Below are 25,761 nucleotides of genomic sequence, written 5' to 3'. Positions count from 1 at the left end.
GAAGCTGAAGCCTAGAAGATCAGGTGTGGGGCCCTCTGGGGACAGAGTGTAGCCTACTTTAAACAGGGAGTGGCCTGCCTTACAGAAATTTGTGCAGCCTGCATGGGACACTGAACCAGTGAGGAATCATCTCAGAACAGATAAACAGCACCAGTTAAACCATGAAGGAAGGCACCATGTGGCCCTAAGAGGTGAGGAGGCAATGAGGCCCATGCTCTCTCTGCCTGGCTGTGGAAGTGCCATGACTCCCTTTCTGGACTGCAGAAACCCCAGGCTCTTTGTTGCAAGACCCAACAGCTACCGAGAATGGAAGGTGGGACTGTGCCCCCTTCCCTCCACCAGACTGGGAGGCCTTTAAGGGCCGGCCCCAAGTTAACCATCTCTGTTAATCAGGTAGGGTTTCACTTCTCCTTTTACTGAGTCTCTCTATTTCTTTTTTTTTTTTTTAATTTTTTAATGTTTATTTATTTTTGAACATGCGGGCACATGCGCTCATGAGAGACAGAGAGAGAGAGACAGACAGACAGACAGACAGACAGACAGACAGACAGAGTATGAGCAGGGAGGAGCAGAGAGAGAGGGAGACACAGAATCCAAAGCAGGCTCCAGGCTCTGAGCTGTTAGCACAGAGCCCGACGCGGGGCTCGAACTCACGGACCGTGAGATCATGACCTGAGCCGAAGTCGGACACCACCCAGGCGCCCCTGAGTCTCTATTTCTCTGGTGTGAGTATCATTTCTCTTTCCCTCTTCCAATGTCTTTCCTGTGTCCGTGGCACCTGTTCCTATTTCTTGTCTTTCCCTTTTCCTTGCCAAGTCTGCTGCTGCCAATCTTTTTCTCACCCTCCCATTTTAAGCCTCTCCGGTCTTATTATTGCTAAACTTGCCCTTTCCTTGAACCCTCAATACTCAAGTTAATTCTATGTAAGCAAATATAATCTTTCTCAGATTTTATGCAAATATATTTTCTATATGCAAATACGTATAATTAAATTTTATGCAAGCATATTTTATGCATAACATTAAATGTTTCCTGAGATTTATCTTAAAAATTAGTTTAATCTTGTATCAGTCTCTTAAAGTCTTCAAGTTTTAAGTTGTTCTTTGTTTTATTGGAACCCTCAATCACACTTAATTTCCCTGCTTTCATGCAAATTTTATTGAATTAAAATGAAAGTTAGGTTCTCTGTATCATTAGAGTACCAGACTGTAGTAGTTGAAACTTCTACAGTGGCAATATACTCATGCAGAGCAATTTCTTTTTCTCCAGGATCACTATTTTATTGAATTTTTCCGGTACACCAAAGATCACCCATCCAGGGGACTATAGACATGAAGCCAACATACCCCAAGGTTGAAAGACAGAAACAGAAAGAGCAGTGTGAGGGTGTTTGTGTGTGTGTGTGTGTGTGTGTGTGTGTGCGTGCATGCACACGCATGTGTGGGGTTGGAAGACAGGTGAATTCGGTACATGATTTCTTGGAAAGACTTGAGACAGCTAAACAAATATTTATGTTAACGAAGGTAAATACAGTTTGCTTAATTTTTTCTTTCTCATATACTTAACAATTTCAGAATACATTTTAAGCTTTTATTATAATTTATGAGAAGTAGTCCTCTACCTTGAGAAATTATTACCTGTTTCTCAGTTAAAATCACTCTCCTTAGTAACTGATTTTCAAGGCCTTTCATGGTGACAGTAAAATCAATGACTGATGTTTTAGCATTGATCTCAGGGGTGAAGGCAGGGTTTGGTAACTTTGTAGTAATATAAAGTTTAAATGTATCCATGATATCGCATTCCTTATCACCGACTTTCACCTACATCAATTCAAATACACAATCAAAAAACAGCTTAAAGGACAGGGAAAGGAATTTGGGTTTAAATTAGGAAAGAATTTATCAGAGGTCAGCGCTGGGAAATTTGGATGAATTGCAAAGGAAAAAGTTGTAAAACTTTAATTGCTGATCTTAAATAATTAAATAATGTAGATTTGTGGTCCTGCCGGAAGATGTTGTTAGCCATGACACCAAGCAAAGTAAATGAAACATTTATCCCAAACAAATGTTGCATAAGGGAAAACTCAGACACATCCCAGATTTGCCCGTTTTCTCCCACTTGAGGAAATTGTTTCCTACTGAGGAAATCTGTGGTGTTTAGAGGAAGTGTTATCCCTCTTTGCATTTCACAGTCCTCAAAGAAGCATACTTGACAACTGAAAAGATTAAAGAAATTTTCAAAGGAAAAAAATGCCAACATTTTATCCAGAGAGATAACATTTATCTTAGACACTACAATTTGCAAGTATATTTAAAAACACCTGGTTTCGCTATCTAAAAGTGAGGTGGGAATGATACCATTTGTAAAGGACTTAAATTTTTAATTAATCTTGATTCTACCTGTGGTTGGAAATCACATCAATAAGGCACTCCCACAGTTTCAAGCCCCACGCCTTCACACCACAGATAAGGATCTGTTCTTTTGAAAGACCTTCAGGAAGACCTTCAGGAATAAAAATCCTACACCCTCCTTTGGCATGTTAAATAAGGCATATAAAAGAAATCACATTATGAAAAATATTTTCCTAAATAAAATTTTGTTTAATGAGAAAATCTGCATTCTTTACTTATTCACTGATATTCATGAAATTAAGTTGTCCAAAGTGAAAAATCTCAATCAGAAATGCTGTCATTCATCAAGAAATAAAACCAAACAGAGGCGCCTGGGTGGCTCAGTCGGTTAAGCGGCCGACTTCAGCTCAGGTCATGATCTCTCGGTCCCTGAGTTCAAGCCCCACGTCGGGCTCTGTACTGACAGCTCAGAGCCTGGAGCCTATTTCATATCCTGTGTGTCTCTCTCTCTGACCGCTCCCCACCCCCCCCACCCCCGTTCATGCTCTGTCTCTCCCTGTCTCAAAAATAAATAAAACGTTAAAAAAATTAAATGTTTAAAAAAAAAAAGAAATAAAACCAAAGAAGTCTAAAGGTAGAGAATGCCACAATTAAAAAAGAAACACTTCTGAAAATGATTCATGTCACCAACGATGGGAAACAGCAATCCATAGCTTCTAGCAAAGTCTGTAAGTTTAAATTGAAAGTTAATAAAGAGAGAAATGAACAAAGAAATGTTCATAGACTGTATTAAAATGCCATTTTCTCCAGTGAGAACACGGAGGTTTTATTGTATAGATGAGAATATGGCTTATAAATCCAATTTTCTCAGAGCTGCTAACATACAAACATATATATATATGTATATATATATATATACACACACACACATATAGATACACACATATACATACACATATATACACACACATATATATGCACTATATATATATATATAGTGTGTGTGTGTAACACTAATATATTATTATAACCAGAAAATGTCTGTCCTTAATATGTTATTTAGTGTCAGCTAAATGGCTTCTCTAACCAAGATATTGCCCTTCCCTGTGTTTTTTCTTTTTCTTTTTTTTTTTTTTTAACGTTTATTTATTTTTGAGACAGAGAGAGACAGAGCATGAATGGGGGAGGGGCAGAGAGAGAGGGAGACACAGAATCGGAAGCAGGCTCCAGGCTCTGAGCCATCAGCCCAGAGCCCGACGCAGGGCTCGAACTCACGGACTCACAGACCGTGAGATTGTGACCTGGGCTGAAGTCGGACGCTTAACTGACTGAGCCACCCAGGCGCCCCTTCCCTGTGTTTTTTCATATATTGTTAAAAAATAAGGGAAACACTAAATATGATTTTGGAAATAATTTTTTCCAGTGTATTCAATACTACCACCTCAAGGAAAGTGCCTTCGCTGCTATACTCAAAAAGATAAGTAGATGTCACCATTGTTCTTTTCTTCTTCTTCTTTTTTTTTTTTTCTTTCCCTGAAGCTCACCTTGAATGTGGTGCCTGATTTAATGAAATTCTTTTCTAATACATTATCCAAGGCTGGATCCAGCTCCTCACGAATATCCTCAATGAGAAGGGGTCGGCCCAAGGAAAGGCTGTCTTCCAAGTGTGTGCGGAAATATTTATGGTTCAGAGATGTTACCTAGAAATAGAGTTCATTACTACATAAATGCTACAAAGAATGTGCTTATTCCTAATGGAAACAAAGAGATTTGCTGGACAAGTGACTAAGAATTTTAAGGGCTATATAGGAAGCCTTACTTAGGAAAAATAAAAGTAAGAACATTTAATTTTCAAAACTTGGTAGGCCATGACTTTCTGGAAGCCCTGGATGTGCAACTGAATCTCTCTGATCAAACAGGAGTCAGGTGGCATTCCTTAAAGGGAATGTCACAGCTCTGCTCCTACAGATGGAAGAGAAGTAATCAAGGATTAAACCTGTCATGCTTACATAGTTAGTTACAATGTAACTAAGAGAAAGCAAAGTAACTTGCACATTTGTGCTATTCATTTATCTCCTCAGGACCACTCACAAGATGATCAAGTAACTAAAAAAATAAGCATAAGAGCGTCAGAAATTATATACTGAGTCAAACCAAGGGTCCATCCATATATTCTGTCTCTGACAGTGGCTCAATGGAAGAATAAGATAGATATTTTCCATAAGATCAACTTAAAAGACTGTGTGTTCACTTTTTACATTACATTTGTAAAAAATTAGAATTCTGGATGCCTGGTGGGGCCCCATTTCTAATTCAGTGTTTGTTGATTAGTTAAAATAGACACACTGGGCTGGTTGATCTTCGCAATAGCTAAACGGCTTTGAACTCTTAACTTCTTTGATCCCTCCTCCTGCCTAAAAGTGAGGATTCCACAAGGTTCAGTCCTTAAATCTCCATCTCCTTATTCTCTACCCACTGGATTCAGCTATTGCCTCTACGCCACTGTGAGTGCTGATCCTAAGAAACAAGGAAGATCCGCTGGGACAGCAGGTCATGAAGAGAGTGGAATTAAAAAATATTATCTCTCGGGGTGCCTGGGTGGCTCAGTCGGTTAAGTGTCCAACTTTGGCTCAGGTCATGATCTCACAGTTCATGAGTTTGAGCCCCGTACTGGGCTCTGTGCTGACAGCTCAGAGCCTGGAGCCTGCTTCAGATTCTGTGTCTCCCTCTCTCTCTGCCCCTCCCCTGCTCATGCTCTCTCTCTCTCTCTCTCTCTCAAAAATCAATAAACATTAAAAAAATTGTTTTAAATATTATCTCTCACTAGCTATGAAAAAGAGATGTGGAATTGAAAAATTAAATAAGCCTACCTTTGTCCTGTTTTGGAAAGGAAATGACTAAAAGAAAAAAAATCCTGCACATGAAGGAATTTGTTTCCCTGGATGGATAGCTTTATTTACACAAATGATGAGCTGTGAAAGACCTCATTATGAGTTGACAAGGTAAATGAATCTAAACAAAGAGCTTTAACCAGCTTTTTAAACAAGATGAAACAAGGTCCCAATGAGACGAAATATAATTGTCCTGCTCTATTTCCTAAGGAGTAAACTCTGTTTTTGTGATTTCCTTCCTAAGTGTGATGGTTCATATCATGTGTCAATCTGAATGAGGTAGGGGCTGTCCAGGTACCTGACAAACATTATTTCAGGCTGTGTCTGTGAGAGTGTTTCCAGAAGAGATTGGTCTTGGAATAGGCAGACCGAGTAAAGAAAATCATCTTCACCTACTTGGGTGGGCATCATCCACTCCATTGAGGGCCTGAATAGAGCCCAAAGGTGGAGGAAGAGCAAATTTGCTCTCTGCTTGAGCTAAGACATTCATCTTCTCCTGCCTTTGGACATCAGCGACCAGCTCTTGGGCCTTCAGACTTGGATTGGGACTCCTATTACTTACTCCCCTGGATCCCAAACCTTCAGAGTTTGGACTAGAACTACATGACCAGCTTTCTTGGACCTCTAGGTTGTAGACAACAGACTGTGGAACGTCTCGGCCTCCCTAATCCCATGAGCCAATATCTCATAATAAATCTTTTTCTATATATCTGCATTTACATATAGATATCCTATGTATTCGGTTTCTCTGGAGAACCCTAATACACCAAGAAATTGGGGCACACGGGTGGCTCAGTCAGTTAAGCGTCCAACTTTGGCTCAGGTCATGATCTCGCATTTTGTGAGTTTAAGCCCCACATCGGGCTCTGTGCTGACAGTTGGAGCCTGGACCCTTCTTCAGATTCTATATCTCCCTCTCTCTCTGCCCCTCCCCTGCTCGCACTCTGTCTCTCTCTCCGTCAAAATAAATAAACATTACATTTTTTTTAAAAAAAAGAAATAATAATTTTAAAATTATCAATTTATTTAAGATAACTTTTAGCCAACTTCAATGCCTTTTATAAATTTGAAATAATGGCTTGGAGTCATAATTTCTTATTTAATTAACTTTATTTTCTTGTGCAGTGACCCTAAGTGGTAGCTACCAACAGAGCCGGGATCACCTGCAAAGATACTCTGGTATTGGGTCTTTACAAGGTGGTCAGTGAATTCTTTATAGGGAAACTTGATGAATACCTTCTCTTTCTGGAAGTCAGAGCTGAAGGTTCTGGGGATGGTGTTGAAGGTGATCTTGACAAAGCTGCCAAGGTAGAATGTAGTCCTAGGCATACAATACATGTTTTGTTTTTCATTTATAAAGTGTTTCATTTTTCATTCTGTTTTCCTTCCCAAATAAAAGAAATACTATTTTTGTTTTATTCTGTCTTCATTTATGTGTGTTCGCGCATGTGTTTATCCACATATTTTAAAAATAATGTCTCCTGGGGTGCCTGGGTGGCTCAGTCGGTTAAGCGTCTGACTTCGGCTCAGGTCATGATCTCACGGTTCGTGGGTTCGAGCCCCGCGTCGGGCTCTGTGCTGACAGCTCAGAGCCTGGAGCCTGTTTCAGATTCTGTGTCTCCTTCTCTCTGTGACCCTCCCCCGTTCATGCTCTGTCTCTCTCTGTCTCAAAAATAAATAAATGTTAAAAAAAAATAATTAAAAAATAAATAAATAAATAAATAAATAAATAAATAAAAATAAAAATAATGTCTCCTGAGTAAGGAGAATATAGTTCAATCTTACATCCCAGCAGTCAATGTCTTTAAAAATACATTAAGTATCTGTGGCATATTTCTATTACTTCCTCGAGAAGATTCCTGGGACTGGGTAACAGCAGAAAGGACATTATCGAAGGCTATCAAGGAGCTTAATGCCAAAATGGACAGACAAAGCTATGATCAGGAACATTAAGAACAGGATGAGTAGGGAGATGGACAGTCAGAAGAGGCAAGAGGAATGGAACAGGGGACACGTTCTAGCTGCATGGATCCAGGAAATAAAGTTCAGGGGTAGGAATGCTCCTGTTTACTCCACCCATGCGTTCCTTCTGTGAAGACAGCTCCTCTGAAGCTACATTCCCACTGGCTTCATTTCCCTTAACACTCCTCTTCCGTTTATACTCTCTGACCCTGTCTGGGATTTCTCTGGGGTTTGTAAGTAAACAGACTGATGCATTGTGTTCTGAAGTATCTGTAAGATGGGAGTATCTTAGAGGTGTTCCTGAGCACCAGGCAGCATCCAGGTGTCAATGAAGCCCTCATCTCAGAAGGAAATCTTTCAATAGTTTACCATTAAATGATGTTTGTTGTAGGCTTTTGGTAGATGCTCTTTATGTGATTAAGGGAAGATTCCTCTTATTCTTAGTTTCTTGGAAGTTTTATCACAAATGGGTGTTGAATTTTACCATGTGCTTTTTCTGCATTTATCAAGATGATCACATGATTTTTCTGTGTTTTTTTCCTTGTAATGACGTTATACTTTGATTAATCCACTTAAGTTCAATAAATATCAGAATCCCCACCCTATTGAAAGAGCAGTACAGAAAATATAAAGATGGCATAAAACCATAAACCTTGCCGGCAAGAAGTTTAGGATACAGTAAAGATAAAAAACAAATGGGCAACGAACAGGAATTGAAGACAGACTCTCAGTTCATGTCGGAAATCCAAACAAGACATTGTGAGCATTTAGGACAGGCTATATTAAACTGGGGACACAGGGAAGTCTTGATGAAGGCCGTGTTGGAGGTGTGGGCTTTGAAGAACATTCAAGATATTTATCTGGGATATAAGTGAAGTGGGAAACACTTCACTTATATCCCAGATATAAGTGGGTGAAGAAAGGGTGAAGAAAGACACCCTGGTTAGTAGAATAGTTTAAGCAAAAATATGGAGCCAGGAGACTCAGAACCCTGGGAACACTGTCTGGGAAACAGTGAATAGTCTATATTGGTAGTTAAATCAAAATATTGACAGTAAATCTGAGATGCTGGAATCCTGCCCTTGTTTACCTCTACCTTATAATTAACACCTTACTAGACCCCAAGTCCAAAACTGGACTCTAGGATGGTGTGGAGAACCAAGTGCCTGAGCTAGGTTGGTGCAAATAGCCTTACACTGAGGAGCCAGGAGTTCTATTTTTACTGCTTTCCTGTAAGCCCAAGCCCAAAGCCCCGAATAAAAGCTATATCCAACACAGACGAAGGCAATAGAACCAGGAAAGGGACAGAGAGAGAGAACATCATGAGAGAAACCAAAAGGAAAAATAATCTAAGCTCTTGCTCTAAACCACTGTTATAAAACCCAAGGGTGTAAATTAACAAGCAATTGTCACAGACATGACAACTTTATGACTGGCAGATTCAGCTGAAATTTGGGGGAAATTTCATGCTTTTAAGATTGTTTTCCCATATACCAAGAAGCACATACCTGCAAGTCATTTTCTCTTTCCTTTGATTTAATCCAAGTTTTGCCTTGAGTTTGTGGGTCAATGAGGAGTGGGTATCTGGTGGCCTTTGTCACAATGATGCCATTCTGAATGGAGAGGTCATCTCCTGGTAATCCCTGCAGCCCCCACTCCCCAATCTAAATAACAAGAAATGGATATGGCCAGTCAGAGGAGAACAAGAATGCTTTCATTATTAATTAAGAGTGCCACAATATTAAAATAATTTAATATTAGAATATATTTTTTTCCATTGAGACTATGCAATGGGTACCTAGAAAAAAACTCAAACTTGTAAATATGAACCAAATAACATTCACCTAAAAAAATAAATTTATAACCTAACAAATCCTTCTCTAATAACCCAAGACCAGGGTTTAGTCCTTTATGTTATGTATCTTCAAACTTATGAGGAAATATTACAAAATCTATGAATTTTTGAAGCATTGTTGTTCAACATGCAGAGAACATAGGGGCTCAAAATACAGTAAGACTAGGTGGATGGTGGAGTTGGTGGAGATGATGAAATATTGACATGTCAGGAAAGATAAGCACCAGGGGTTAAACCTCAGAAAACTCCCCTTCCTGCCCTTTGGCTCTGTTTACATGGGGGGCAGGATTTGTATAGCTGGAGGCAGAGAATTTATGACAGATAAGGTATTATATTCGCAGGTGCTCATCAATGATTTAAATATATATATTTCCGGGGCACTTGGGTGGCTCATTTGATTAAGCATGGGACTCTTGATTTCAGCTCAGGTCATGATCTCGCCATTCATGAGATTGAGCCCTGTGTCAGGCTCTGAGCTGACAGTGCGGAGCCTGCTTGGGATTCTCTCTCCTTCTCTGCCCTTCCCCACTTGCTCTCTCTCAAATAAACAAATGCATAAACATTTAAAAAATATATATACATGTGTATATATATACTTCCTGGGGTGCTTGGCTGGCTCAGTCAGAAGAGTGTGTGACTCTTGATCTTGGGGTCATGCGTTTGAGCCCCACGTTGGGGGCAGAGATTACTTTTAAATTAATTAATTAATTAATTAATTAATTAACAAACAAACTTAAAAAAAATATATTTCCTTTCCGAATTACAAGGGAATTGCCAGCCTGCCTCCATGCCGTCAGTATGATCACCTGGGATCCAAAGAAGCAACCAGCTTCCACCTTCATTAAATTATCCTAACAGCCCCCAAAGGTCATAATTACTATCCTGGCCTGCTTTGCCTCATCAGTGTCCGTTGCATCTTTAGTACATTATCTAGTCCCTGTAACAACCAGTTGAACATTGTTTGAATTGGAAAAGATTAATTTTTTTAACTTTTAAATGCAGATAACATGAAACTAATAGCATGACTTCCCTCAGGAAACAGCCACTGGGGAACATATTTACAGATCAGAAAGCAGCTCATGAATACAAATTGGCTGGAAAGCATTTAATGCCATAGGAGCTCTGCAAGATATACTTAAAATTGACAGTGGCATCAAATTCCCAGCAAGGAAGGCTAGCGCAGCGGGACGTGCCATCACTCAGTGATACCACAAAGGGCTGTTGTGCTATGCTGTTGGACACTACGAAAAGATGGTTAATCATCGAAAGAAGGTTAATACCAGTACTTACGGCCTAGCTAATGCCTATAATCACCTAAAATGTTTGAAAGAGAGTGTGACTTAAGAGGAGTGGTGTAAATAATGGAAAGTTATAAGAAGAACTCAAGGGGCGCCTGGGTGGCTCAGTCGGTTAAGCGGCTGACTTTGGCTCAGGTCACGATCTCGCGGTCCGTGAGTTCGAGCCCCGCATCGGGCTCTGGGCTGATGGCTCAGAGCCTGGAGCCTGCTTCCGATTCTGTGTCTCCCTCTCTCTCTGCCCCTCCCCCGTTCATGCTCTGTCTCTCTCTGTCTCAAAAATAAATAAAACGTTAAAAAAAAAAAAAAAGAAGAACTCAATATTACCAAGCCTATAATTCATGAAGGATCTTTTTTTTTTTGGAAGATTTTATTTTTTTATGCAATCTACCTCCAATGTGGGGTTCGAACTCAAGACCCTGAGCTCAAGAGGTGCACGTTCCACTGACTGAGACAGCCAGGCGCCCCCACGAATGATCTTTTAGTTCACAGGAGTGCAATTGAAAATATTTTAAAAGCAAGATTTCTTAAACAGAAAGGAACTTTTATACCAAAAAAAAGGTGGTTGTTTTTTTCAGTAATTCTTAAGCATTTTCAAAACAATCTTTTCAATTAAATTTAAAAAAAAAAGGGAAAAACTTAGGTGTACCTTGATTTCTTACTAAATAAGACTGAAAATCAAATAGTATTCTAAGGAAAGTGACACTTACGGTTGGCGGATCCACCAACATTGAAATAAGATTCAGGTTTTCGGTGAAAGGAATCTTCCGAGCTCTCAGCTCTATCTCCCACTGATCTTTAAGCAAATAGTTCCTAAATATCTGATTGAAAGGACCAAGGTAGGAAAGGAATCCAGTGCACAGAAGAATGTCACCTACAAGTCTGTTAGGAAACGAGACAAAGTGAGTGCCTGACACATGAGAGCTCTCCCATTAAGGAGTATGAAAGGTCACGTACCAGTCCATGTTACTAGGCAAAATCCTTCTCTGCTTCCTGCTTAACACTTCGAAACCAGACATGGAGAGACCATGCAAGAGAGAGCCCCCAAACCCAAATGCGGGTAGGAGGGGCCACATTTGGTGTAGACCAAGGAACAAGAAACTGCTTCCTTGAAGCCTGCAGGTCCAGAGCCCTGATGCCGAGGAAAAAAAAGCATCCTTTTCCCATGCCTTGGTCCTCTTCAGATTCAGTCTTAATAAAATTATTTTCTTCTCCCTGTCTTGTTCCCCCTCTGTTCCTCCCACTTCTTGCCATTCTCTACTCCTCTCTCATTCCCCTCTCTTCCACTTTTCTGAGGACACCAGCAGACACGAGCACAAGTCTGCCTTGTATTTAGAGCAAACCACCGATCCACACGTTCAAAATCACTGAGATTAAGAGTATAGAACTGGACAACATATGTAGATGGTTCTGGAACAGCCAAACAGTATCAGAAGAACTCTTGTACTAAAACCCCGCACTGCTGAACCAAAATTGAGATTAAACGTGTTTCACAAACGTTTCATCCCTCTTTGTTTTACTGAGAGTGCGTGACTTAAGCTGTGAGATTCAGAAGTGGTTGGTAGGGAGATGAGGGAGTGAAGCATTTCACTGGGAGATATATTTTATTTTCTCTAATGTCACAAAGAGGTGGTGTTTGGAATGATGATTAAGAAGGAAAGCAATTATAGCAAAGGCCAAAGTTTATACCTGTTAATCTGGGCTTTGAACTCTTTGCTTTGCTGGGTCCATCGGACCTTTTCTCCACTCAGCCCATCGATGAGAGTGGAAGCTGCCTGCATCTTTTTCCGGCACATATCTGCATCATTTAGCAAATCCTGGATTCATAAAGGGAGAGTGTCTCAAAGAACTTCCTTAAGTGCTTAATCAAACATTCACTGTATTCACACATAAACACATATGAGGGAATTTCCTAATTTGCAAAATAAATATAATCTGAAAAAGCAATGTGAGTGAAGCTTTACATGTTAAATTCTGGTAATTACTTCATCATATAGTTATTTTATCTTGCGAAATTTCAAGGAAAGCGATTTTGTAAGAGAGACTCCGAATCACATAAATTAATACAGTATTTCTATTCAGTGATTTCAAAACACAATCAGACCAATACAATACACCATTTTAAGTCTTGGATTTGATAATTCTGAGTTCTTGGAAGTTTACAAAGTGTTTTTACTTTTCCTCAGAAAAACTCTACACAACAGTGATGTGCTGCAGCCAGCTTTTATCAACTCAGAAAAGCCAATTATGACATTTCCAGAAAACTTGGATGGTGTTGAACACATCGTATGATTTCATTTATATGTGGCATTTGAGAAACAGATGAACATAGGGGAAGGGAAGGAAAAAATAAGATAAAAACAGAGAGAGAGAGAAACCGAAAAAGACTCTTAAATACAGAGAACAAAACTGAGGGTTGCTGGAGGGGAGGTGGCGGGGGGGGGGGGGGAATGGGTTAAATGGATGATGCACATTAAGGAAGGCACTTGTTGGGATGAGCACTGGGTGTCATATGTAACAGATGAATCAGTGGGTTCTACTGAAACCAAAACCACACTGTATGTTAACTAACTTGAAATTAAATTTTAAAAAAGAAAAAAATATATATAAGCTTACAATTAAGCTATATTAAAAGCAAAGGTAACAAGTAATAAAAACCCATCACCTCCTTATTATTTGCTACATCTTTGCCTTATCTATGTGCTTCAGGTCAAGTCAGCACTGCACCTGCATGGTGGTATATCGTAGGGCTCAGTATGTAACAGTGCTAAACATGTAACAGTACAGTATATGAGAGTGCACTGCTGTGCACCTGTTTCCAAACATGTGTTCACTGTCAGCACATCAGTAGGTTAAAACTGGCAGCGGTGGGAGTATCTATGCCACAGAAATCAGCAAACAGTGCAGATCAGGGCTTTCTTTTTCTTGGGGCCCCTGTCCCATGAGGTCATGTTAGGGTCCCCATCTGACAGATAAAGCTCCATCAGTTGCCTCCAGCTGCCTAGTGAATAAGTTTCTGCACCGAATCTCAAACCCAATTTTCTAACCTCCAAATCAGTCCCCTTAGGGTATGACATCGCAGCTTACTCTTACCGAAAATGATGATTAAAAACACACAAAAAACTTTAAAGTGTCAAAAATCGAAAACAGGTAGCCATAGCCAGTGAAGGGCAGTCAGGTAAATACTTTTTTTTTGGTCATAAACGTGTGCCTCATTTCCAAATACAACACATACTTGTGTAAAATTTTGATACTTTGTTGCCATAATTTTGTATACTTAATCTCACCATTTTCTCATTCATCGCTGCATCAAATTTTGCTTGTACTTTATCCAGCTCGGCTTGTTTCTCATCCAGCAGTTCCTGTGCCTTCCCCAGCTCAGCATTGGCAACTGCTAGGCGGCCCTCCTGCTTGGCCAGGTTAGCCTTACAAGGAAGAAGAGGTAATTGTATGGACTTGTATTAGGTCTGCCCAATATTTGTGTTTTTGTTTTGTTTCTTTATGATTTTTTTAATTTAATTTATTTTTGAGAGAGAAAGAAAGTACACATGAGCGGGGGAGGGACAGAGACAGAGAGGAACACAGGAACTGAAAGCGGGCTCTGTGCTGACAGCAGAGAGCCTGATGCGGGGCTCGAACTCATGGTCCGAGATCATGACCTGAGCCAAAGTCGACGCCTAACCAACTGAGACACCCAGGCGCCTCTGTTTATGGTTTTAATTGGTAAATAATAACATGAATTACACAATTTTTGCCCAAGATGGTATGTTGAGGTCATCTGTTTCTGTGTGTTCAGCTGGAGTGTTAGAGATATTTCACTAAAGTTCTATTTTTTCTTTTAATTATTCATGTTTGATACAGAAAACATGAAAAATGCATCAATGTACAGAAAGGAGAATAGAAATTACCCATGATTTTACCCAGAGATAGTCTGTGAGTATTGTGTTAAAAAGGTGATAACTGGCATTTTCTAGTTTTTTTCTTTGTCACCTAATATGGTGTAATCATTTCTCCTTAAACATGTCCTTAAACACTTTTTCATAGACATTAGCAATATGGCTGCATAATATCACACTATTTTGATGTATCATAATTTATTTAACCTTTGCCCTATTTTTGACATCCCTCCCACCATTTAAAATTATTATAAATAATGCTATTGGGCATGTGAGCATTTTGGGTTGGTCCTTTCGTAAAGACATTTTGAAATGAAATTACTGTAATGGTAGAGTTTCATCTTTTTCTACATCCTACAGCACTGAGTGAGAATTATATGTTTCTTAGAACTTTAAAAGAATCAATAAAATAATATAGCCCTAAAGCCTTCTGATGTAGAAGCTTTTTGATAACATTCTCATTTTCTTTCCCAATGTTTAATTTATCTAAATTTAGCCCTTTTTCACAGGAAATATTAATTTAATTACTATTAATATTATTAAATTGAAATTTTCTCATGTATTTACATATAACTGTTTAAAATTATTTAAATCTATGCATCTGTGAGTATATGTATTTTCTTCTGGATTATATTTTCCAACATGTATCTTATATTTTGTTTCTGCAAAGCACCAATTATTTAATTCTGCTACTGTTCTCTATTTTTTAATGTTTATTTATTTTTGAAGGAGAGAGAGAGACAGAGTGTGAGCTGGGGAGGGGCAAAGAGAGAGGGAGACACAGAGTCCAAAGCAGGCTCCAGGCTCTGAGCTGTCAGCACAGATCCCAACACGGGGCTCAAACTCATGAGCCATGAGATCATGACCTGAGCTGAAGTCGGACGCTTAACCAACTGAGCCACCCAGGCACCCCTACTTTTCTCTAACTTTTAATGGTTTTTGTTTTTTTTTTTTTTGGTTCTATTCCACTTTCCTTAAGTTTTGTGTGTATGTATATTTATAAGCAAGTATGTTCTGGAGTGTTTAGTTTCTTTAATTAATTTAAGAGCTAAGAAAGTACCATTGGGCCACATAACAAAAGCTTTGGTAACTAGTTTTTTGTCATCATTTTCTAAAAAGAAGTGGCTGGATTTTTTTTTTTTTAATGAAAACTGTGTAATCTTATTGTTTATAATCAGAGAATGAGGCCTTGACAAGTTCTGCTTTTGGGAACTGAATCAAAGTCTTCTTTTAGCATTGAGTATGATCAATTTTTGTAAATGTTTCTTGGTCACTAGAAATAATTTCATATTCTTTGTTCATATTCAAGAAAGTTCAATGTAGCTATTCAACCTTAAAAATGATAAAGTGTAAAATCTCTATATAATTACTAGTTTATGGCTGCAAAAGACTGGCTACGTAATTTGCAGGGCCCAGTACAAAATTAAAATGTGGGGCCTCTTGTTAAATAATTATTAAGAACTTCAAGAGGGTGACAGTGACTATTAAGCCAAGCACGGACCCTTCTAAACACAGAGTCCTGTGTGCACTCATAAAACCAGCCTTCTGCATAATCTCAAATTGCAATACTACCTGTGTTAATATCCACTTAAAATATGAATGCATTTTGCTTTTTGTAATTTGATAACATTTTATTTATTACAAAAAGCATAATTATAATTAAGTCTCACTATAGATCATAATTTTTAGTAAAAATTAACTTTGTTCTTATAAGTGCATTTTTTCTTAAATTCTACATCCCTTGGTATCTTTTTGTTGGAGTAGATTGTTACATTTTCTCATCATTTCCCTTTATTAAAACTTTATTTAAAAAAAATGTTTATTTTTGAGGAAGAGAAAGTGCAAGCAGGGGAGGAGCAGAGAGAGAAGGGGATAGAGGATCCAAAGTAGGCTCCGAGCTGACATCAGTGAGCCCGATGCAGGGATTGAAACTCACAAACCATGAGATCATGACCTGAGCCACCTCGTTATTTTCAACTTCTTTTCTATTTTTCTCAAAGTTACCTATGCACACAGTTTTAAAAGACAGCCATCTTCAGGGCCACCTGGGTGGCTCAGTCAGTTAAGCATCCAACTCTTGATTTCAGCTCAGGTCATGATCTCACAGTTTCATGAGTTTGAGCCCTGCATGTGGCTCTGAGCTGGCAGTGCGGAGCCTGCTTGGGATTCTCTCTCTCTCTCTCTCTCTCTCTCTCCTTCTCTATCTGCCCCTCCCCTCATCTCACTGTCTCCATCTCTCTCCAAATAAATAAATAAACTAAAAAAAAAAAAGGCAGCCATTTTTATAAGGCTTACTATGAAAACCCACAACACCCTGCCCACCTGCTCATCATTTTCCATTCCACAGAGCAACCACTTTCACCTCTTTTAGCTCTGTGGTGGGGGTGGGGCGGGAGGTTAATATGTATCTGGGTGGTGTATTTTATGAATCCTTCGCACTCTTGAGAATGTCATTCTGTTCCCTCTGACCTGAAGAACAGGCTGCCCTTGTATACATGGAGTGCGTGCGTGTGTGTGTGTGTGTGTGTGTGTGTGTATTTACCACTCAGTACTTAAACTGCATCCTTAAGAATGTCTTTTTGTTTCCTTATACATGAAGGGCAGCTTGACCAGTTATTGAATTCTTGGACCACAGCAATTTCCTCAATACTCTGCATATATCTCCCCATTACATTCTAATATTTAGGGTTGTGGCAAGTCTGCAACATCCTGATTTCTCTTCTTTTGTGAGCGATCTTTCAAAATTTTGTTTGTTCATTTGTTTCTTAGAAACAAGGGTTTCCCCCCACCCTCCCCCTCTTTTTAAATTTCAAGTATTTTTGGGTGTTGACCTTAATTTCTATAAACTTTGTTTGGAAACTAGTAATCACATTCTATCTCCAAACGTAATCTCTTTAAACTTTAAAGAAATGGCAAGTTTTCTTTTATGACAGCTTAATTATTACTTGCACTGAATTCATTTCCTGCTTTAAGTTAACAAGCTGGCTTTGATTTCTTGTCTGTGATGCCCAGAAACACATAACAGATGTAAAGAAAGTGAGAAACCACAAGAAGACATGAAGAAAAGAGGAAACATTTAGCAAAATGGCTTCATAGATCTTTATTAGTCAAAATGCTGCTTTGCTTTGTCTTCTCATAGCAGTAATACTGATGACTGATTTTTACTGAACACTGATTTTCTAGGAGGCGGAGGGAAACTCTTACCTTCAGAGGCAACACCTCTCTGTTGACACCATAAAATGTGGCCATAGCAAGAGTCCAGGACAGCAGGCCAGCCACATTCCCACAGACTTTTTTGGCATTTTCCAAAGAATAATCATCCATGTTAAAATACGGCTGCAGCAACTCAACAGTCTCTTCATTTATAGTATCCTTGGGAAACTGCTGAAGGCTCCACAGGAACCCTGTTGCACTCATTAACTGAAAAATAGTAGCGCAACCTGTACGTTCTGGGAGAAAATCAATGCTTTCTTCCTGAGTTAGTATATATTCCGAAATTGAAGTTTCTTCCAAAGAAGTAACAACCGACACCCTCTTAAACATACAAATCAAGATTGACAGCAGTCAACCTAAATCTGTAAACTGCAAATTGTCTTCCCATTACCACGGTAAAAGAGTAAGGAAGAAAAGATATGTGAGCTTCCCGTCCAGTGGGTGCATCTGAATGTCACCAACCACAGAAGCTCCCTTTCAGAGACTCAGTTGGGTTGACATCAAGACCGTGCCAGTGCTAGCCTCAGGTTCTGGACACTTTTTACGAAAAGAAGGCATTTGGCTTTAAAATCTTTCCCCACTTATACTTTAGGGGGTGCAGTTTAAGATAAACTCTTCATTACACAATTATCAATTAAAGCCTGCCAGCTTGTCTGGTCTATATTGAATGTCCTGGACTGGGGACACCTGATGAATCTCATTGGTCTTGCAAAGATTTTTACTTACTTTTAATGACTCTCCCCAGGATGGTTTGCAGCAAGGTTTTTCTGGATCCATAGTGACAGGGTCAATTTTCTTTTGAAATAGTAGCAGAACACAGTCCATGATTCTCATAATAAGATGCGGGGGCTTTGCAAGTTTCCTGACTGTGGCAATATCATTTGGTTTGATAGTCTGTATTTGGGATTAGGAAATCAACGTATTTTTTGTTGAACAGTATTAATAATCACACAGGAATCTAATGCTTTTAAATAACAAAAGTAGAAAACTTTAAAATGTATGTTCTCCCCATCTCCTGACCTTATCCCTTTAAGGGTTTATATCCCAAAATTTTTGCATAATGGCTCTTTCATTGTTATCTTGGGATTTCCATTTGTTTTTATTCTTTTTTCTCTTGTTGCCCTCAAATAATTGCTGTAGAATATCTCTACCATTCATTACCCACCACCCCAGACCTGTGAGCAACACGCCTCATTGATGGGTAACATTTAGATAACTTGCATCTTCAAAGCACATACTCTATGTGTGGATATTAAAAAAGAGAAGGAAGGCTCTGAATATCAGAAACCTAACCTTCAGTCTTTGTCTTAAGGGCTGCCCTATCTATCCAAGGGGAAGAAATTCAAAGGAGAAAAGAGAAGTTATTATAACATATGGCTTATAAAAATACTTTTCAAAGTTTCTATCTGTGAGCTGGATTTAAAATATTACCTGATATTCAAGGCAAGAAGGATTGGAACATAACATGACCAATAAAATCGCCTAAGAATCATTTGTTCAGTGATTTCTCTGTCTTGCAGGTTACTGTAGGATTCTTAAAGGGAGTGGGGGGTCGAGAATGTGTCCTGATCTTTGCCACAATTTTATTAAATGATTATCATAAATCTATTCATTCAACAAATACAGGCATTCTCCCATTTAAAAAGAAAGAAAGAAAGAAAAATAACCTTGTCCTCATAATCTTTGGAGGAAAAGAAAGAAAGTATAATCACCCTAAACTAGGATTATCATCGTGATAGAAGCAGAGAGGTGACAGGAAAAACAAAGGAGAGCCAGAAGAGTCGAACACTTTCTAGAAGGGATGAGCCTCGTCCTGCAGAATGACTCTTATTAGGCAATGTAAGTTAGGAAAAGCATTTCTGGCAGAGAGAGAGACATTTAAACAGACCATGATTCTTCCAGAAGCCTACGGATGTTTCTGCATGGCTGGACCATACCGTGTATAGAGAAAGAATGACAGAAGAGTTCAAGGGATAGACAGGAGCCAGATTATCAGAACTAACAGCAGCACTGATATTTACTCAGTACTTTCTATGTGCCCAGCAAACTGTATTCATTACCTTTAATGTTTAAATTTATCCTTCAAGGATCACTGAGGAATTATAATCGCCATGGAGACACAAAAAAGTAAAATAAATTTACGCCAGATCATGTATTTAAGAAGTGGTGGTCGCAAAAGGCAACTGCATGTTGCCTCACAGATATGGATGGCTAGCTGGGAACCTTATCCCAACAGCCACTGGAACCCACAAGAAGATTTTTTTAATGTTTATTTATTTTTGAGAAAGAGAGAGAGCACGAGCGGAGGGGGGCAGGTTCGGGGGTCAGAGAGGGAGACACAGAATCCAAAGCAGGCTCCAGACTCTGAGCTGTCAGCACAGAGCCTGACATGGGGCTTGAACTCATGAACTGCGAGATCATGACCTAGCTGAAGTCAGATGCTTAACCGACTGAGCCACCCAGGTGCTCCCACAAGAAGATTTTTAAAGGGCAAGTAATATAATCTGGAGGGGATGCTTTGGAGGAACTGAGAAGGCTCTCTATATAATCTGAATCCCTTATGCTATTGCTTAGGCCACTAATCACCATTATTTCTCAGATCTCATGGAAGGCTGATTTATGGAACGAAAATAGTAAGTTATAGGGGCTGAAGACTTAAAAAAATTAGAACTTAGAAAATTGAACCAGCAGAAACATTTGTCTTCAGACTCAGAGATTATAAAGCACATTAGAATTCAATTCAGTTTTCAGATTCTAGAAGTCCTGCAGTGAATTTCACAGAATTAAACCTGGTTCTGGCTGGGACTTGTGCTGAGAGCAGGTCACAGCACACACTCACGTTTAAGGCCGCCTCTGCTTCTTCCAGGGCCGGTCTAGCTGCCTCCAGCTTGGTCTCAGCTTTTACTTTTTCACTATCAATTTCATCCACAATTTTTTGGGCTTTGTCTTTCACCTCCTGCACTTCATTTTTGACTTTGGCTGAAGCCTGAGCACTTACTGTGACTTCTGCTAACACCTGTTAAATCGAGGGAACACATGAGGGCAAATAGGTATCTCCTGAGCAAAATTTACAGATTCGAGTAGTGGAAGAACATTTATTTGATACAATATACAACACAAATAAAAGCAAATTGATTCCCTACGTATATTTTATATATATTCTTTAATTTATGCTTTAAAGTGTATTACAGTAACTCCTTTAAATGGTTCCTTGCAGTCTTCTCCTAAGGCTTACAAATATATAAATAAGGGGCGCTGGGGTGGCTCAGTTGGTTGAGCGCGTGACTCTTGATTTTGGCTTAGGTCATGATCTCAGGGTCGTGGGACACACAGTTACTTTATGGACACAGGTCCATACCCTGTGTCAGCTCTGCACTGGGTATGGAGTCTGCTTAAGATTCTCTTTCTCCCTCTGCCCCTCTCCCCTGCTCGCTCTCTCTCTCTCCCTCTCTCTCTCAATGTATATTTTTATATATGTATATTTTTATATCTATAGACTATATACATAAACATTTTAAGCTTTCGGGAAAATGGTATTTCCGCTGTATGTAATTTCTAGAAAATTAACACAATTCAAATATAGATAATGGAATAAGGTCAGAAACCATATTAATGCCCACGAAAAAAACATAAAATAGCTCAGGTTTGTTGAGCACCTACAATATGACAGGACTATGCTAAAACCCTGTCCTATGTTATCTCTCTTACTTCAGTAACTGGCTAAGGGTTAAGATTTAAGTATCCACTCTTAACCAACTCAGTGAGTGGAAGCTGAAAGCAGTCACAGGCTGGTAGGGTCACAGATGAAGGAGCAGCAACCATCAACTTGAGAGGAGTATCTTTTTTTTTTTTTTTAACTCCACCAACATTTCCTATTAGTTTTTCCCTCCTTGACACAAACTTTAGATGAGACCTGGGTCATCCTAGAAACTTAGAGCATGAGAGGACCTTAAAGAGAAGACTTAACTTAAATATAAGTTATAGTCAAGCAAAAATTTTATATAAAAATTATATAAACAAATTTCTATGCATTTATAAAAAATTTATAAAATTTTTTATAAAAATTATATAAAGAGAGACAGAGCCAGAGAAGAAAGAATAATCAGGTGGAGGATATAATAATTTAGGTGTGCCTTGGTGGAAGTTAAACAAAAATATGTAATGGTCTTTGTGAACATTATATCACGAGAAATAGCCTACAGGTTGGGGCACCTGGGTGGCTCAGTTGGTTAAGCATCCAACTTCGGCTCAGGCCTTGATCTTACGGTTCATGGGTTCAAGCCCCAGCATCAGGCTCTGGGCTGACAGCTCGGAGCCTGGAGCCTGCTTCGGATTCTGTGTCTCCGTCTCTCTCTGCCCCTCCCCTACTTGTGGGCTGTCTCTCAAAAATACATAAACATTCAAAAAAAATTTTTTTAAAGAAAAGAAACAGTCTATGGGTTTATATATTAACCATTTTTAATAACATTTTTAAATGATGCTTTTTAAAATATGGAATAATATTCTTCATCACTAGTTATAAAGTAAATGCCACTCACTTCATCTGCTTTTACGGAAGCCACTGCCAGCTCCTTCTCCTTTACCGCAAGATCCTGAGAGAGCTTAGCAACAGATTCACTTGCCTCCATAAGCTTATCAAGACCTTTGCAAATACACACACATACACTTTTCCTTAGAATATGGACATCCCAAATATTTGTTCAATATTTACTATTTACAAGGCACTGTACCAGGATTATAACACAAGATAATTATTTATGGACAAATGCTTTAAAAAATACTCATATAGGGGTGCCTGGTGGCTCAGTTGGTTAAGCATCTGACTTCAGCTCAGGTCATGATCTCACGGTTCGTGAGTTCAAGCCCCACGTCGGGCTCTGTGCTGACAGCTCAGAGCCTGGAACCTACTTCGGATTCTGTGTCTTCCTCTCTCTCCGTCCCACCCCTGCTTCTGCTCTGTCTCTGTCTTTCAAAAATGAATAAACATTAAAAAATTTTTTTTTAATATTCATATATTAGGAGCAACAATACTGACCAAATCTCTGACAGTTTCAGCAGGGGGTGAAGAACACCACCCAGCTAAACTGAAGGGAAAGTCACAATGCCATACTAAGATTACTTTAGTCAGGTAACTAACTTATTTGACAATTTAGTGCTGTCCTTGGCTTTGCAAACATCATTTTTAATGATGTAAATATCATTTTTTTTTTGCCTTTGAAGCACATTGCAGCTGGAATGGCAAATGAGACAGCTAATATAGTCATCATTTTGTGGTTTTCTTTGCTATGAAAATGAAACAAGCGGCTAAACCTTGTGCAGCTGGCTCCAAGGCTCTCAGTACCACAGAGCAAAAGAGCTGGTTAAGTGGATTTCTCACATTGCAACTGAGTTCTAGACGGTGGTGTGTTGGTAAGTGTTTAGTATCTGGGTCTCTTGGGGAGAGGGGGGAACACTCATTTGCATGTTTTCCAATTCCCATGGTGTAAATATTCCCACCATGGCTGATTTTAAGCCACCAAGAGACTGTTAGTAGCACTCCATTTTATGTCAACCATACTGATAGAATAAAAATAATTAACCTCAAGAACATGAATAGCAGTAAAACAGAGTGAAAATAATTAAGATGTGATAAATTTTGAGCACACTTGCCTTCTTAAACTATAACTTATTTAATTGTGAGTTTACATGTTTTGAATAAAGGCTGTGTTTAATGACTAGATCATAAAGTTCCTAAGAATTTAACTATCTCTCCAGAGCCAGTCCAGGTAGCTCCAGCTGACCGCTGATTGTAGAGCATCCTATGGAGAGCCACAAGAAGATGAACCATGAGAAAAACAGAGGATAGTTTCTTGCACAGTGTTTCTTTCCATCACTATAACTGCATAGACCTTGGAGTTTAGTTATGCTAGGGCACCACATTTTTTGCAGGAGAAGCGGGGGGAAAAAAACCACTTCTTTTTGGCCTGTTTGGACCAAATGTTTTCTGGACATATAACTTGCTCCAATTTATAATTTTCCCGCTTATATTACATGTCCTGGACACAGACATCCATTGCTCAGGGAAACTCTTTTTGTTTTGATTTGTTTTTCCTTTTCCTTTGTTAGAAATCTGAGAAGCATTGACATGGCAAAGTTTAGGCAAGTCAAGGCAAAGTGTAACGAAACCAAAAACTGAAGTTGTGGTCAGTTTCCAAGAACTGGCTTTCCAAGAACTGGTAGTTTCTCTACCTGCAGGTAGGGGCTCAGTGACTATGAGGACGCCCAGCCCGACAGTGTGGATCCAGTTGAAAGGGCCAGGAGAAAATGGTTTGAGAGAAAAAATTGGCCCCATCTGTTTGGATTTTCTTCTGCCTGGAGCTTCTTAACGGTAAATGACCCTAACAGGCATCTATATATATAGATTCCTATGAAAAAATCCTTAAAAGATTCCATTATGCTTACCAATATTCATACGTTCAGCTTGTTCATTGATAAATTTCACCTTTTCAGCATAAATGTTTTTATAACCATTTATAAAGGAGAGATAAGACTTGGGAGTCACGTGAGCTCTTCGGCGGTATCTGAAAGTAGAACATGACGATGATCTTCATCTCTGTCATTCTGATGTATTCCTATAAAGCATCCTACAGATGCACTTCCCACTGTGGAATCAGTGTAATTCTGAAGGGCGATTCACTAGTAGGAGGGGAGGAATTGTGAATGGCTTCCCTAGAGGTGAGGTGGAAAGGACACTAAATATCTGATGTTTTGACACTTTAGGGGGTCTTTGACTTGACCCTTTCCCCACTCTGGGCTTCTGTTTCTTCATCTGGAAAACTGAGAAAAGAATCACTGCCCCACACCTACCAGCATTTTGTGAATTTTATATATATTATATGTATATAATATATATATATATGAAAGGAATTTGTGCTATGATCTGTTTTCATTCAACTGATATTTGCTAAACACTTCTTCACTGTTAAAAACTAGCTGGGTGGGCCTACAAATGTGAAAACCTGTGTCTCCCCAGATTGACCAGATCATCCTTGAAATCAAGGCAGCCACACTTGACCCAAATATTCAACTCACTATGGCTTTACTAAAGTAATTCTATTTAACTCAAATATTCAACTCACTATGGCTTTACTATAGTAATTCTATTTAACAGTAGACATAAATAAAAGGAATAATTTTATAGAGGAGAAGCTTGAGTCAAAGAAGAGCTCCTCACATACTATAAAATCATTTTACCTTTTATATTAATTTTTTCATTTTTGGAGTTCCAAAGATTTTTAACACTAAAAAATATTTTAAGGACTGGACATATGACTAGCATTTAAGCATTTTATAAATATCACATTCAGAAAAAACTTCTACAGTCAGCAAGGATATGAAAATTTTGGACAATACACCAAATTTTGCAAAAATAAAGACACAGTCTTTTTTTTTGGAGCTGTACAAAGGTAAACTTTCTCTCCACAGATGACAGTAACCGGCAGCGTTCAAGTTAAATGGAAGGAAAATCTTCCTAACCGTATGAATTAATACCCATGGATTCACCAAGAGGATCTGGGAGATTATATAGAACTTGTTAAGGGGGTGGGGATCCTGGGTCTAGTTTTAAGTAAAGAAAAGGGTCCAAGATAAACATACTTTTGTGAGATAGGGACCCTCTGGAAAATCCATGAAACTGTTAGCTAGACTCTCTATGTAGGAAAATTCTTCTGGCAGGTTTAGCACCCCCAGAAGCCTGAAGATCACGTTGGCCCACCTTTACTCACATCTGTCAAATGTACACAGTGACTATCATGCTTTGGGAGGGCGAAAAAGTTGTATTTTTGAACTGTTGATGACAGCTTTCACATGTGAACACCATTGCTATTGTTAGCAAACAGTCAATTAAAATTATTTGGTGTGAACACATTGATAAGATTAAGAGATGCAAGGGTGCCTGGGTGGCTCAGATGGTTGACCCTCTGACTCTTGATTTTGGCTCAGGTCATGATCTCATGGTTTGTGGGACCGAGCCCTGTGTTGGGTTCTGCAGCCTATGGAGCCTGCTCGGCTCCATAGGGATTCTCTCTCTCCCTTTCTCTCTGCCCCCACCCCCCAGCTCTCACTCTTGCTCTCTCGCTCTCAAAATAAATAAATAAATAAACTTAAGAAAAAAGGCTAAGAGATGCAAACACAAAACCTAAATATCCCCTAACATAAGGCAATAGTGAAACTTTAAAACAGTGTACTTCTTTAATCAGAATAAATAATGTATGTAAATAATAAACTAATTTTAAATAGTTTATAATGAATCGGTTAAGT

General features: G+C 39.0%; 1 protein-coding gene across 3 annotated transcripts in view; it reads right to left on the bottom strand.

Moving 5' to 3' along the window:
* Window positions 1-25,761, bottom strand: part of DNAH8 (dynein axonemal heavy chain 8) — a 335,701-nt gene that overhangs the window by 96,056 nt on the left and 213,884 nt on the right. For 2 of the 3 annotated variants that reach the window (XM_058733802.1, XM_058733803.1), the window contains exons 67-77: window positions 23,905-24,023; window positions 22,002-22,105; window positions 20,303-20,479; window positions 18,190-18,357; window positions 17,455-17,670; window positions 13,642-13,779; window positions 12,044-12,171; window positions 11,065-11,236; window positions 8,713-8,868; window positions 3,896-4,051; window positions 1,638-1,820 (exon numbers count right to left, since the gene is read on the bottom strand). In XM_058733802.1, the coding sequence (XP_058589785.1) occupies window positions 1,638-1,820; window positions 3,896-4,051; window positions 8,713-8,868; window positions 11,065-11,236; window positions 12,044-12,171; window positions 13,642-13,779; window positions 17,455-17,670; window positions 18,190-18,357; window positions 20,303-20,479; window positions 22,002-22,105; window positions 23,905-24,023 (1,717 nt within the window). The remainder of the gene's footprint in view (window positions 1-1,637; window positions 1,821-3,895; window positions 4,052-8,712; window positions 8,869-11,064; window positions 11,237-12,043; window positions 12,172-13,641; window positions 13,780-17,454; window positions 17,671-18,189; window positions 18,358-20,302; window positions 20,480-22,001; window positions 22,106-23,904; window positions 24,024-25,761) is intronic. The other variant, XM_058733804.1, reaches the window with a different exon arrangement.

Source organism: Neofelis nebulosa, chromosome 6 (genome assembly GCF_028018385.1).
Source record: "Neofelis nebulosa isolate mNeoNeb1 chromosome 6, mNeoNeb1.pri, whole genome shotgun sequence".
Classification (NCBI taxonomy): domain Eukaryota; kingdom Metazoa; phylum Chordata; class Mammalia; order Carnivora; family Felidae; genus Neofelis; species Neofelis nebulosa.
The sequence above is the reverse complement of the archived record's forward strand: the minus strand, read 5'-3'. Positions and strand labels throughout refer to the sequence as shown.